This window comes from Rousettus aegyptiacus, unplaced genomic scaffold, assembly GCF_014176215.1.
Source record: "Rousettus aegyptiacus isolate mRouAeg1 unplaced genomic scaffold, mRouAeg1.p scaffold_m13_p_2, whole genome shotgun sequence".
NCBI classification, from domain to species: domain Eukaryota; kingdom Metazoa; phylum Chordata; class Mammalia; order Chiroptera; family Pteropodidae; genus Rousettus; species Rousettus aegyptiacus.
Window position 1 is genome coordinate 172,513,738 of NW_023416295.1, and position 13,156 is coordinate 172,526,893.

Here is a 13,156-nt window from a genome sequence, read left to right on the forward strand (position 1 = left end):
TGCTCTCAGGTGTTTTGTAATGTTGCCACGTTCGGGTTTTCACCTATGTTCACAATTTTAAGAATAAGAAAATTGAGGATCAAAGAAGGTAAATAACTACTTAAATTGACAAATCTAGTCGTTGACAGAGAAGGGATATAAAATCAAGCCTCTCTGGCTCTAAAAACTCTTTTCTCTGCATCATGCTGCTACTAACCCTGAGAATTAGGAGACTTGAGTTCTAGTCCCACCTCTGCCATAAACAATACTTCTCTCTGGGTCTCAGTTTCCCCATCTGTTAGAAAGAATGAGGTTAGACCATAACCCTGAGGGCATTTTCCAGGCGTATCTGTGAATTAATGACCATGTCTCATGGAGAGGGTGGATGAACAGGTGCAGTAACGGGTGAGATGCTTAATAAATCTAGGAACCTAGCATTAGTTAAGGGATAATGACCACACAGCTGCCATTTATTGTCTTCTTTCCCTCTCCCTGGCCAGAGTTCCTCTTTGAGCATCTTTCCTCTTCCAGTGAAGTGCTCGTCTGGTCTAGCTACAGTTGCTTGATACTTCTGGCAGAGGAGCCACTCTTCTTTTCTAAGTGCCACACGGTGTACGGTTGGTAGTCGGGGTCCCAGACTAGCTCTGGGTTGGATGGACAGCACTTTGAAGTTGGGTAGTTACAGCAATGATGGGGAGCTAGTCTAGACTTTGGAGGGGCGTGTGGGGTGGTCATTTCCATCTACTCGAATTCATTACCAGAGTCATATGCCAGCAGTAATACCCAGACAGTTCTACTCTTCACTGATTAGCAGAAGTATACATGTTTAGAAAGAGAAGGGCACTTCTATTAGTCAGTAAATGAATTCCTGTTGAACCTTAAGAACAGTGTTACTCAGCCTTGGATTTAATTTTCTCCTATGCTCCAGATAATCTTTCCATCTAGTTGGTCCCTAAGTCTTGCTGATTCATACTTTCAAAATTTCTTAAAACTGTCCTTCTCTTCCTTCCTGGTGAAGGAAGGAAGCACTTGTCTGGGACATTTTATATTATATATGGATTTTTAGATTGGGCACATTCAATATTTTATTTTATATTCTATGTTTCTATTCTATGCCAGGTACCAGATTGGGACTTGCAGATTTAGAGATATATCTAACATGGTCCCTGTCTTCTGGAAAGGGAGAGAAATATAAACAAGCTGATTAGGGCTCCTGTAGAGGGAAAGTACAGGAAGTATGGGAGCTCAGGGAAGGCTTCCAAGAGGAGTGGAAGTCCTCTGGTTCTTTGAGGAGGAATAGCAGTGTGTGGAGAAGGCACAGCTGTCAATAAGTATTCACTAAATGCTTCAAGTGCCAGAGCCTGTGCTTTGGCTTGTGCTAGGTTTTGGGGAGATGAATCTGATAAGGGCCTGACCTCCAGGTCTCAGAGTCCTGTCCCATCAGCTCAATCTTGTCCGGGCCCCTCCCTGAGGGGCTGCCAGCCAACACGTGCTGTGCAGAGCCTCTCATCTGTCTTGGGCAGGCAGTGAAGGCACTGCCAAGCACTGATCCCTGCCTCTGCCCTGTCACTTTGAGGTAGGAATCGAGTCAGTGGTGAGGAGCCTACAGGGAAGTCTGCGGATGAACAACACAGAGCTGCACAAGCAGGGCTTGCTGCTCTTTGCTGAGATCCTGACTCGGTGAGCAAAACAGTGGAGCATCAGGCCTGTAGGAGCCAGATTGGAGGAAGAAAAAGTGAAGTATTTTCTTGGTGGGGTCAATGATACGAGTTCATTCACTCTTTCCTCATTTATCATTTCTCAGGCAACCAGAGGAGATCAAGCTGTTCACAAGCTCAGCCATGTGCAGAGACGCTAGCCGTGCCCTCCAAGAGGCAGTGAGCAGCCCTGTGCTGGAGGTGGCCGCTGAGGCAGTGAAGGCCATTTCTGCTTTTCTGAGGTGAGAGACCCAGGCAGCTGAACTTTCCACCTCTGCATATACCTGAGGGCTGGGTCAAGGCCAAAGAAACTTGCAGAGGCTACTTGTCAGGGAAATTTTCTTGAATTCTTTTCTTTCCAATACTCTATTTATTCCCTCTGGAAATGCTATTCAGATGTTGGACATTCTGGATTGCTCATCTAATTTGTAAAAATTTTCTGACAGTTTTTCATCTTTTTGTCATGAGCTAGGTTCTGGGAGATTTTCTTGACTTTATCTTTCAACACGTATTTATTTCTGCTTTATTTCTACTTTCATATTTTTAATATGGAAAAATTCTTTTCATTTCTCTGCATTTTTAAGTAGCATTTTGTTGTTTTATTTCATGGATGTAATTTTTTTTCTCAGTTCTTTGTTTTAGTCTAGACTTTTCCCCCACTTCCTTTCTACTAATTGTTTCTTCTACCTAAAATACTCTTACCTTAAATCTTTGCATGACTGGTTTCTTCTCATCATCCAGGTCTTATTCAGAGCATCCTTCCCCTAACTGAGCTGTTAGGCTGTTATAGCACCTACCAAACACTCGATAGTTCTTGTTTATTCATTTGTTTTTTGTCCGCACCCCCCCCTCCACCCCGCCCCACTATAATGTAATCTCCAAGAGATCAGGGACTGTCATTTTTTTCACTGCTATATGCCTTGCTCCTAATAGATAATCATGAATAATTTTAAAATGGACAGACTAAGAGACCCTAGGGTCAAGATGGAAAATTATTCTTTAGCAAGATGCTTGATATTTTGGAAAAAAAATAATGGAGGAAACCCAGATTTATTTATATAGTAACTTATTTTATTTCTATGTTTTCACTTAAACTAAATAATATATTAACAAAATAAACGCAAAAGATTTCTAGTGAAATGGAACAATCCCTGTCCCCACTTCCTAAAGGCAACTAACTTTAACTCATTTTTGGTTTTAGTTATGGTGATTATATCTCTAAGTGTAAACAATATTCTCATAATGCTGTTTATTTACTTTTTGTCAATTTAAGACATTTACTGATTTGCCTTTAAGAAAGACAGCGATTTAGTTCACATTTTTTTGTCTTTTCTACATTTCCTTGGTACTTTTGCTAGTTAATTTCTTAAGTCTTCAAACCTTTAAGTAATACACTTAAAACTTGAGTTTCTTGTTCTCTTAACTTGAAGCAATATCTCTTGACTCCCCACTTGGTTAGCTGAGTATATTAGCACCCTAACTCTTCCTTTCTTTTCCCAACCTTCTATTTCTCAGTGTTAGTCAGCTGCGCCTTTAATTTTACATTGTAAAGGTTAATATTTATAGTCTCTTTTTTTATACTCTCTTTTTAAACCATATTTGTCTCCATGATTTGACTCTAGGTTGGTTCTAAAAATTGAAACAAAAAATAACATTTACATTACAATGACTTCTGTCTGTCTCTTTTCCCCCTTTGTCCTTTCCTGGATTTGAATCTCTAAATCTGGAGCATGAATTCCAGTGAGGGGGAGATGAATACAGGGTAACAAAGGCATAGAGCGAGAACAGTCAATCAGAGGTACCTCTGCAGAGCTGGAAGTCTTCCAGGAGGTCATTGTTATAGGAGCCAATAGCACCTTTCAGGCAGGAGAGGGTATTTGAGCTGTACTATGAGGGATGAGAGAGATTTAGATTTGTGGAAGGACCAGGATTAGCTAAAACATGTTAATGGGAAAGTTTAGGGATTACTGAGGTTATAGTAGCCAGTCTGGTCAGCAGATTGTGTGAAGGGGAGTAGTACATGAAGAAACTAGAAAGCTGGTTGGGTCAAAATTGTGGGAAGTGATGAGTAGGAAGCTGGTTTTTAATCCTTAAACTATTAGACTGGCTATTAATCCTTAGACTATTTACTTTTGACTTTAATTTCCCAGAATGTTTACTGAGATGGTCCCTCTGAATTGGGGCCGTTCAGAGAGCCTCTGGGAAGCACAAATTGAATGAAGGGCAAAGAGTGAGAATTGCTGAAAAGAATTTAAAGATAATGGAACCAGGGCTTAACAGTGAGTGTAAAATAGAAACTTAGAGCTTCTAGAAATGAAGGAAGGGAGAAATCAAGCCTTAACTATATACCGAGTGCCTGTTAGAAGGTTCAACAGGTAGCTCTGAGGGTTCAAAACCGGCCCAGTGATGAGGGTTAACACAGGTTTCTCCTTAGTTACTGCACTGAGTTGAATAGCATTCCTGTAAAGATGAGGTCATACAGTATGGCCTCCTAAATCTAATGACTAGTGCCCTAATAAGGAGAGGAGGATTTGATAAAGACACTCACAGAAGGTAGATGGTCATTTGAAGACAAGGGCAGAAATTGGAATAATGCAGCCACAAACCAAGCAATTAGAAGATTTGCTGGCAACTATCAGCTGAGGCAGGGCAGGATTCCTTCCTAGAGCCTTTAGAGGGAGCCAGCGCCTTAATTTCAGACTTCTAGCCCCCAGAACTATGGGAAAATAAATTTCTGTTGTTTTCAGCTACAGAATTTGTGATGTTATTACAGCATTCCTAGGATATCAATACAGCTACTTTATACCCTGTCAAGTAGTCATTCATTCAACACTTTTTATTATTATTATTTAACATCAATTTACAATGCATCTAGCTCTGTTTAGGTAAAATGAGAAAATGGAACTAGTCCCTGGCTACTTGGTGTTTACAATTAAACTAGTCAATGACTCTTGTCTCCTCTGAGTTCATAGAATAGGAGGGTTAAAATTGACCCTAAGTGTTACTTTCCACATTTACCCCACACTCACAATGATTGACTCTCCAAAAGCAGTTTCCAGTCTCTGCTTACAATCTCCAAGAAAGGGGGACCTACTTCCTAGATAATCTCCTCTACCTCTATAGAGTTTTGACTCTTAGAAAGTTTTTCTCTTAGACTAAAATATAATCTGGGTCCTGGTAACATTGATCTCTTCATCCAGTTTTTACTCAGCAGGGTAACAGAGCAAATTTGATCTCTCTTCCCCAAGAGAGCTTATCACTTATTTGAGAACAGTGGTCATGTACATCTCCTGATGCACCTTCAGTTCTAGATAGGACTTCTTTCACCAGGAGACCCTTCTCAGTGAGAAAACCCTCTGTATCCTTAATAATAATGCTCATAGCTGTCATTTATAAGGACTTAGTATCTATTAAGCATTGTGCTAAGTGGCATGCATCATCTGATTTGATCTTAGAATAATCTATGAGGAGAGGGCAACTAACTCTAATTTAATAGATGAGGAAACAGTGTTAGACATAAGGAGGAACATGCACAGAGTTATGCAGCTAGATAAGTGTTGTAGCAAGGTTTTCTATCAGCAGATCCCAGACCTGATCTGGGTCTGATCAACTGCGTTGCCCCCCATGCCCCAGAACCTGAAGGTATCTTGGAGTACCTTACCTTTCCTTAAGCCTACCTTCATCTCTCTGGATGCAGGAAGGATCATCAGAGTGCTCCACCTGTGCAGTATGGGGAACTGCGGGCCTTGCTTGAAGCCATGCTGAACCGGTGTGCGGATTTTTCCCAGACCCCACTGAACCGGAGGTCCTTGGTTAGTGCACTGCCATCTGGAGGTCATGCCATAATGCGTTTTTAGAAGCTTTACCTTTGTATGACAGTTTATAACTTTTTCTCATGCCCACCACATATCTGCAATGAGATGTTATTTTTTTTCCTAACTGTAGAGCTGTGAGGCTTAGTAATAGCTATCCTCATTTTTAGAGATTAGAAAACTGAAGTTGCAAGGGTTAAATAAGTTTTCTCTACAGTCCAAAAATGGCAAGTTCTTGATTTTGGATAGTAAATTTCAGGGAGCTTGTACCCAAACCTACTACACACTGTCTTTTATATTATCCAAGCAGGTATGGTAAAGATGCTCACAGAATTATTTAAGGCTGGATTGACTAGAATCTTAGAATATGACCAATGTGCAATGTGTTGTAATTGTTGGCTTTTAATGGTCCATGTACTTAAAATATCAGAAAAGATGCTGTTAATATGAATACCGATTATGTCTTTTAAGGTTAACTTTGGAAACTAAGTTCATCACAGTTAATGAGATGGGGATTTTTGTGTTTCGAGGCAACAAACATGGACATTACATACAGTTAGGCAAATGTCCACCAGTGTGATAGCTTTCTGCATATAAAACAAGAGCCAGTCCTGCGGTTCACAGGGAGACAGATGGTTAAGGTTTTCCTTTCTACCACTTTTAGATAAGTTATTAGATGGCTAGATTTGCGAGGCTATAACCAAGATCTCTTGAAAAGTGTTAGGTGTTCAGGAATGCCAGACTCCAGTGTGAGAGGAAGAGATCTGTAGTCCTCCAAACAGATTGGGGCACAGAGAAGGTACTTAACTAAGAGGTCCCCTCTCTTCTCACCTCAGGGCCATGCCTCCAGCAGAGATTTGGAGAAGACCATTCTTCGAAGGGGAAAGTTTCTCCTGAGTGCTCTAGAGGGATTTAGAAATGCCTGCAGGTGAGGGGCCCTCTGTGGTCTGAAATAGGAGTATGGAAGGTGGGAATGGAAAAGAATCACAAAAAGGATGAAGTTCTAGAAGCAGCACTTGGTTTCTAATACTTCACTGCATAGAGAGGACTTTGGCTGCGGTGGGGTTCGGAGATATGTGTGGGTTTGGAGGGGGTATGTGAAGGTTTGAGGACAAGTAGTTCGAGTGGAAGGTTTCTAAAGATTCTCTTCTGGTCAAGTTTGTGTTACTGTGCAATGAGGTTGTGTCTCATTCAGCTTTGTTCCTCTTCCCAAATAGTTTAGCCCTACAGGTTCACTGAATGCTTGTTGGGTTAGTTCAGTTTACGTTAACAGTGTCTGTTATATTCCTGTGTGCCAGGCCTGGTGCTAGGCAGTGGAAGGGCAAAGATTGGCTCCTGCCAGTCTCCCACAAGGAGCTCACAGTCTATCGAGGAAGAGACTGTTTTATGTATATATGTGGAATTCATTAGATTGTCACAAATCCATGGAGGGCTTTCCAGGTAGAGAGTAGCATATGTGAAGGCAGAGATGTGAAACAGCAAACAGGATGGTATGTTTAGAGAAGTACCTGTAGTCATGTGTTTTGGGAGAGGGCGTGAGGAGCTCAAAGCCAGAGGTAGCCAAGGACAGGGTCTCCTTCGTTGAGGCCTCTTGCATTTTCTCCAGATCTGCTGATAAGGTTACTTTCCCTGAAGCCTGAGCTCAAGCATTTCCCTGGGAGGATGCTGTTAACCTTCAAGTTACATACATAACAGTGTACGTACTCACACATTGATTTCTCAGGTTGGCTGTGGAATTCCAGAGCGAGCCTTCGGCCCAGGAGAATCCATTCACAGCTCCCAGTGCCGAGAAGGAAGACACCTTGGAGGCCTTCTCAGAATTTCTTCTCAGTACCTGTGACTCCCTCTGTATCCCCATGGTGATGGTGGGTTCCCCTGAGCAATGGACAGATTGAAGTGTGGGGAGGAGAAGAATGTGAGAGCGAGCCAGGCCTAAAGATGCAAGGCAGTGACCACTCAGCTGGACCTTCGGAGTATCTCAGTAGGTGGTTCTTTTAGCCACTTTTCCTTTGGTTTTAAAAACAAAGTGTAGTGTTTCATTATAAAACTAATAAGATGCCTCTTAAGAAAAAGGAGGAAGCAGTAATAATAAAATAATAAATAGGTAATGTTTATGGTGTATTAAATGCCTTATATTCGCTACCTGATTTGGTCATCCCAATGACCCTGTGAGATGGGTGCTACTATTTCCCCCAGTTTAAAGATGAGGTTGTCATGTTCCTATAGTTATAAGGCAAGTGCAGGACGGTGCTGAGATTCGAACCCATGCCCTTCTGCATAGTAAAGAGCAGAGGTAAATGTCTGTGATCCAGGCTTCACTAAGGAACACATTTGTGTGTTCTGGAAAATGAGAGAGAGCCACTCTGAAGAGAGACCTAGTCTGGAAGAGCTTCATTTTGAGCTGACTTGAGATGGAGATGATAGAAAGATCTGGGTCCAGAGCTGACTTTGTGTGAGTCCTGTCCTTTCTGAGGTTTGGACATCTTGTGAGCCTGTAGAGTTCCTGTTAGTCGAGACTGGCACCTGGGAACAGCAGGTGGCATCAGGGAGGCATGCTCTGGTTCTGACAGGAGAGAACCTCTTTTCCTTGAAGCAGCCTGTGAGCCAGCATGCCGGCATCTTCAGGCGGTTAACTGTTGGGAGCCATGGGTTGCAGCCCTGACTGGCATACATGAACAGTTACACTTGAGCAGTTCACATTGGTGTCTTCATCTGCTCTGTCTTCCTCCTAAATTTATAAAGTGTTAGAGCTAGATCTAGAATTAGATCATAGAATTATTATTTTTGCTTTCTACTTTTCTGTATTTCACACATTTTCTTTAATGGGCATGTATTTTCTAATTTAAAAAACACTAGTTTAAAAACCAAAGGAAAGTATCTTTAAGAACCAGTCTGAGGTCCTGGCTATTTACAGATAGGAAACTGAGACACTGAGAGGGGTTGGGGTGACTGCCCCCAGGACACAGCAACTTTCCGCGATATTTGAACTAGAGCCCAAGTTTTCCTACTCTTAATCCAGAGTTCCGTCTACTACATCAGGATGCCTCATGACTGTTCAAAGATCACATGAAAAATAAATGTGAAGGCAGTTTGTAAACTATACTACTACTACCACTACCACTGCAGAGGCTGTAGTAATAGACACATGAGTGTCATTCTATTATCGTTTAGAAAGCGCTTCTTACACATAGGATCTCATTTGTTTCTGGGAGGTAAGACTTGTTGTTATTCGTGTTTTACTCTTTTGATACAGAGGCCCAGAGAGGGAAAGTATCTTACATACTTTATTAGTGGTGGATGTAAACCTTGGAGGTAGGCTTGCGGACTTCAGGTTCCCTAGCTTTTCTTGCACCCTTCAAATAAAAGGATTTAGTGTGCCATTCCAGATTTGATGCCAGTTTTGCTAATGACTTTTTTTCTTCAGAAGCTCAGTCCTGATGGGCTATGTTCTCCCTCCTGGTTCTTTGTAGAAGCACTTGGAGCAGGCCACTCACCCAGCCTTGATGGAAGTTTTCCTCTCGATTCTACACAGCCTCTTTGTCATCGTTCCCCACATGAAGGAGAAGTTCTCCAAGAAGCTCGGTAGGCAGTAAGCAAGTGTGGAAGTTGGAAGGGAGGCAGGCACCTCAGGCAGCTGCTCAGATACTCAGCATAACCCATGGATGGGGCATTTACATATTTGTTCGGAATCAGTATCCACTCATTTCCCAGTGTTGAATTGAAGGAAATGTCATCCAGAAAGTGAAGTCCTTAAAGGCAGTTCTCAAATTTATTGATACGTCTCTGAGAGTGTCACGTTCAGAGCCTACACCACACACCTCTTCCACATTACTGTCATACTCCATATTCCCTCAGACCTCACCAGGTGTTTAGCATCTCTGACTCTTGAGTATTGAATGCCAGAAGTACCCCCAGTCATTGTGACAACTGAAAAACGTCCCCACATACTTTCAGATACCTTCTAGGGGAGTGGTAGCACTCTTTGTGAAAGCTGCTTTCTAACTATAATGGAAATGCCTTCTTAAAATTGGACTCAAGTGGCTCTTGACTTCGTTAGTTTTCTCTAGGCCTTCTTGCATCTGTTTATAATCTTCATTCATTAGTCATTTTTTCTCTCTAAAATGTAAACCTTCCTCTCCTACTTCTCCAGTTGTCACCCAAAAATACTTCAGTCTGCAGAATAAGCCTGGAATCAGAATCAGAGTCTCCTTTATTTTCTTTAGAAAGCGGTAGTGATGGTGAGAATGAGCAGTGGGAGGGGAATAACCAAAAGCAGAAAGGGGAGGAGAAAGGTAATAATTAATAACATAATAACTAACATTTATTAAATTTTTACTATGTATGACATATGTATGTTTTAAGTGCTTTACACATATTAATTCATTTAGTTCTCAGAAGGATTCTAGGAAGTATGTACTATGATTACCCTCATTCTTCTGATGAGGACACTTAAGAGAGGCTGAACTTCTCAGGATCACAGTCGAGTGGTATGCCCAGGGTTCAGACTTAGGGAATCTGGCTCTAGAGCCTACTTTCTTAAACTCTGTATTATCCTTGCCTCTTATCATTATCATTTAATGTCTTTTCTTTTAATCCTGTCATGTAGCATGCAGTGGGAAGTCTGCCATGGAGGGGAAGCCAGGGCTCAGTCAGGTGGGACCGTGTTGACCATGTAAGGAATGGGAGTATAATTAGAGGGGCATATGGAGTTAGGAAAGGTTTTTCTACCTCTTAAGACTAGAAACTTATTCTGATTATCGGCCGATAGGAAAGAGCAGTAGAGAGACTCCTGGGTAATCAGCAGAGCAAGGTCTTTGGAAGGAGAAGGGCCAGGACAGAGCTGGGGAGATGAGGGCGTGCTTTCTGCAGTTGTAAATTTGACTTAGGATTTTGAGGAAGCTTCTGATTAATGATCCGGGTCATCTTGGGAAGGTCCCTTGTCCTAGTTCAGAAGGATCTTTGTTCTCTCCAGGAAGAGAACACAACACAGGAAGCCCTTTGGAAGCTATTCCATGTATCAGGTGACTGAGCTTCTAGAGAGGGTGTTCTTCTTGTTTGGAATCCTGTTTTATCTTAGCTTTATAACAACCTGTGAGGTATAGACATTGAAACCAATTCTGAGAAGTTAAATAAGTGTCCCAGAGTCACACTACTAGATAGTGATGGAGCAAAATTTGAACCCAGGTCTGCGTGACTTTAAAACTAGTACTCTTCGTTACCACCCAGACTTGGGAATCTCTGTAACACAGTGGTTTAAACCACTCTCTGCTTTCTTCCCACTTTTCCCAAGCTGCCTCATCCTTCATACGACTAACTCTGGAACTGAAGGCCAGATTTTGCAGTGGACTGAGGTATGTATGGTCCCAGGCAAAATTAGTAGCCAGTTTCCTTCTTGACTAGACGTGGAAATTTCTGACTGGTGTGGTTTGGTCATAGGACCAAATCTATGGGGGGATTGGCACAGTGTCAGAATCACTTAGCACCTGGTGGTAGGAGCTAGACTCGCTTCTACAGCTTTTATTGACTCTGGGTCTGAAATGGCTCTCATTTCATGTGATAATTAGTTGAGCACCTATCACATTGGAACTGGAATGATTCTTAGAGATCATTTGTCTAACCCCTCATTTGCAAATGGGAAAACCGAGGCTCTCAGAGAGTAAAAGAGTTATGTTCTAGTTGTAGCCAGCTCAGCAGTTCTGGAGGAGAAAATCTCTTGTTCAAAGTAGAAAGGTTGCCACCTCAGGTCTGTCTTGCTGGTCTTCTAGAGCAACCTTCTTCACCTTTCTGTTTATAATTTGCCACTCTCTCTGCATTTACTTGGCAGGTTCCATTTATTACTGCTTGTAGCCTGCAAGGTGAATGCAGTGTAATATCTAACACTCCTTGGTCCTGAATGGAACACACTGTATTGAGAAAATACGGACATCCATCTGAATTCAAAGGCATAGTTTTGGATGCTTGTAGTTCCCCTTGTGTACCCATCTTGGGTTCAACAGCTTCTTATTATGGGACGCCCTAGCTCTTTCCTGATATAGGAACACTTTTTTGTATGTTTAGTTAAATTGGAACTTAGTAGCTTTCCCAGATTTATTTTTTCAGAAAATTTTTATTGAATGCCTGTATGGGCCAAGTGCCTTGATTTACAACTGTGGGCAGCAGGTTCCATATTTACTTTTCACAGCCACCTCCAGATCTCCCCTACCAGGGCTATGGTTAGAATTTCACTAGGCTCTGGCACAAAGCAGTGAACACAGCAGGGATAATGCTGTCCCAGCCCAAGCAACAATGTCCTCTCTCTTGTTCTCTCCTTGTCTTTTCTCTCTAAGTCACTCAGCCCTAAACCAGGTGTGTTCCAGTTTCCTCTACTACTTGTGCATCAGCCTCCTCTCAACTCCGGAGAAGACAGGACCACCTTCCCAAGAAGGTACGATGCTGCTGGTGGATCACTCCTGAGGTCCATAGTGGTCTTTTAGAGTCTAGATGTCATGTCGATTGGCTGGGCAGTGAGTCAGTACAGTAATAAGATCTTTTTACTTGAAGCTACCCAGAGGAACCATGAAATCATGGAATGATGGAACTATAGGCTGATTTCTAGGGAGGTGAGATAGTGGAATCAGAAAATGGTAGAATCCGAGGCTCCTGGACCTCCAGAGTCGAAGGGTGAGGAGGACCCTAAAGCTTATTAAGCCAAATTCCTCCCCTGACCACCTGCTCTGCAATATCCCCCATACTAGACCTCTTGTTTTCTGCTTGTTACCTATAGAGACCCCTGCACACAATATCTTGAAGAGGCTATTCTGCTGCTTTGTTCCTTCATTCAAGAAATATTTCTTGAATATCTATTGTGTCCCAGACTCTGGTGATAGAGCTAGCGATACGACGTCCTGTTCTCCTGGAATGGGAGAGGCAGAAAAGAAACAGATTCGATGTCAGGGATGGATAGGTGCTAGCAAAGATCTCCGAGTAAGGTAAAGGAGGCCCATACAGAATCTAGGCAGGGGGAACAGCAGATGCAGGACTGAGAGCTGGAACTTCTTCCTTCTGTAGACTATTCAGTGAGCTTTGACTACATGCTGGGGGAGGCCTCGGTGCTGCTCTGGGTACAGTGATGATTACGACATATTCTTTATCCTGAGGAGTTCCTCTATGTTAGACCTCTTTCTTGGTATAACAAAACAATTTAATCATTATTTTATTCATTCAAAAAATATATCTTTGTGAGTAAGACTTGGTGCTGGCTGTGTTTCCTCTTTTTATACTTATGAAGACCATGTCATCTCCCCTGACTCCCCAAACCTCTTTCTCTTTGTCTTTCTGAGAGACCATGCTGAGAGAGACAGAAGCCCAAGCAAGCATTTCTGTTCCTTCCACGTGGCTTGGCTCCTAGTTTTCTGCTTCACCGGCTGCTCCTTTCTGCCTGGTATACAGCTCTCTGCCGGTTCAGGTGGGGTCTGGCCTGCAGAGGGAATAGCACCATGACTTCTGCAGTGGTGATAGCCTAAGGCCACGTTGGAGCCACATCACAACAGCTTCTTGTGCCAGCCCCACTGCTGCTGGCAGCTCCCTCTCTTGTCATAACAGGAGGAGCCCCGTGTATCTGCCCACTTAGAACCCAAGACCTTATCAAAACTCAGAGCACTAGAAGGAATAACAAACCTTACTTACATG

The 13,156-nt window shown here is 42.5% G+C and overlaps 1 protein-coding gene across 1 annotated transcript in view; it reads left to right on the top strand.

The window, feature by feature from the left end:
* MEI1 (meiotic double-stranded break formation protein 1) overlaps positions 1–13,156 on the top strand; it is a 50,765-nt gene that overhangs the window by 12,894 nt on the left and 24,715 nt on the right. Inside the window, exons 9-17 of the mRNA XM_036235885.1 lie at positions 480–596; positions 1,560–1,659; positions 1,784–1,918; positions 5,374–5,488; positions 6,325–6,416; positions 7,212–7,353; positions 8,959–9,070; positions 10,779–10,839; positions 11,815–11,912. Of these exons, the coding sequence (XP_036091778.1) occupies positions 480–596; positions 1,560–1,659; positions 1,784–1,918; positions 5,374–5,488; positions 6,325–6,416; positions 7,212–7,353; positions 8,959–9,070; positions 10,779–10,839; positions 11,815–11,912 (972 nt within the window). The remainder of the gene's footprint in view (positions 1–479; positions 597–1,559; positions 1,660–1,783; positions 1,919–5,373; positions 5,489–6,324; positions 6,417–7,211; positions 7,354–8,958; positions 9,071–10,778; positions 10,840–11,814; positions 11,913–13,156) is intronic.